This window comes from Eimeria mitis, genomic scaffold (assembly GCF_000499745.2).
Source record: "Eimeria mitis Houghton genomic scaffold, Emh_scaff2680, whole genome shotgun sequence".
Taxonomy (NCBI): domain Eukaryota; phylum Apicomplexa; class Conoidasida; order Eucoccidiorida; family Eimeriidae; genus Eimeria; species Eimeria mitis.
Genome location: NW_013571024.1, coordinates 1291 through 2224, shown reverse-complemented (window position 1 = coordinate 2224; position 934 = coordinate 1291). Strand labels below are relative to the sequence as shown.

The following is a 934-nucleotide window of genomic DNA, read 5'->3' as shown; positions in this document are numbered from 1 at the left end:
ATATATATATATATATATATATATATATATATATATATATATATATATATATATATATATTTCTGTATATATATAACTACAACAGCAACAAGAGAAAAACTGTAACAAAATATTTCTTCTATAATTTTTAAGCAGATGTTGTTTGATGTTGGTTGGAGGCCAAAGCGCCCCCAATCACGACTCTATGCCACTAGCTACAAAACCGATCCTCCTCTTAGTACACGAGCTGCTGCTGCAGCAGCTGCAGCAGGTGCTGCCGCTGCAGTAGCTGCTGCAGCTGCTGTTGCTGCTATAGCTGCTGCTGCGGCAGCAGCTTGCAGGCGTTCACCCGTCATGGAAAAAACCGAACACCAGAACTCTACTGCTCGCGCACACCACCAGTTGTCAAGCAGCACAATACACAATACATATATATATATATATATATATATATTATAATACATCTGAAGCGTTCTTTATAAACATACATATATATGAATATATATATATAACCAACTACATATATTCAATCATATATATATATGGAATATATATTATGCAGCATGTAAGTATATACACACAACGACCCGGAGCAGCAAAGGGTGTATGTGGAGTTCACACACAGCCGCCTCGCCGCTCTCTCTGTCTCGTATTCCTTCTATACTGAACGAGACATTTATAAGAAATAAAGAACCGAGGAAAATAAAGAAAGCAAAAAGAAAATAATATTTTCTATTTTATTTAATCAACTTCTTCTACTGTGGGACCACCAGCTCCCCCTGCACCCGACATATCAGGCATCCCCCCAGGCATTCCCCCCGGCATCCCTCCCCCTGCTCCTGCTGCAGATTGATACATTTTTGTAACAATAGGTGTACATACAGCTTCAACTTCTTTTTGTTTAGCTTCGAATTCTTCTTTTTCTGCTAGCTGGTTTTTATCGAGCCAATCAAGT

The 934-nt window shown here is 38.3% G+C and overlaps 1 protein-coding gene across 1 annotated transcript in view; it reads right to left on the bottom strand.

The window, feature by feature from the left end:
- Positions 1-720: 720 nt before the first annotated feature.
- The window catches only part of EMH_0057260 (Heat shock 70 kDa protein-like, related), a gene marked incomplete at both ends in the record, with an annotated part of 876 nt that continues 662 nt past the window's right edge, over positions 721-934 (bottom strand). The window contains one exon of the mRNA XM_013497448.1: positions 721-934. Within this exon, the coding sequence (XP_013352902.1) occupies positions 721-934 (214 nt within the window).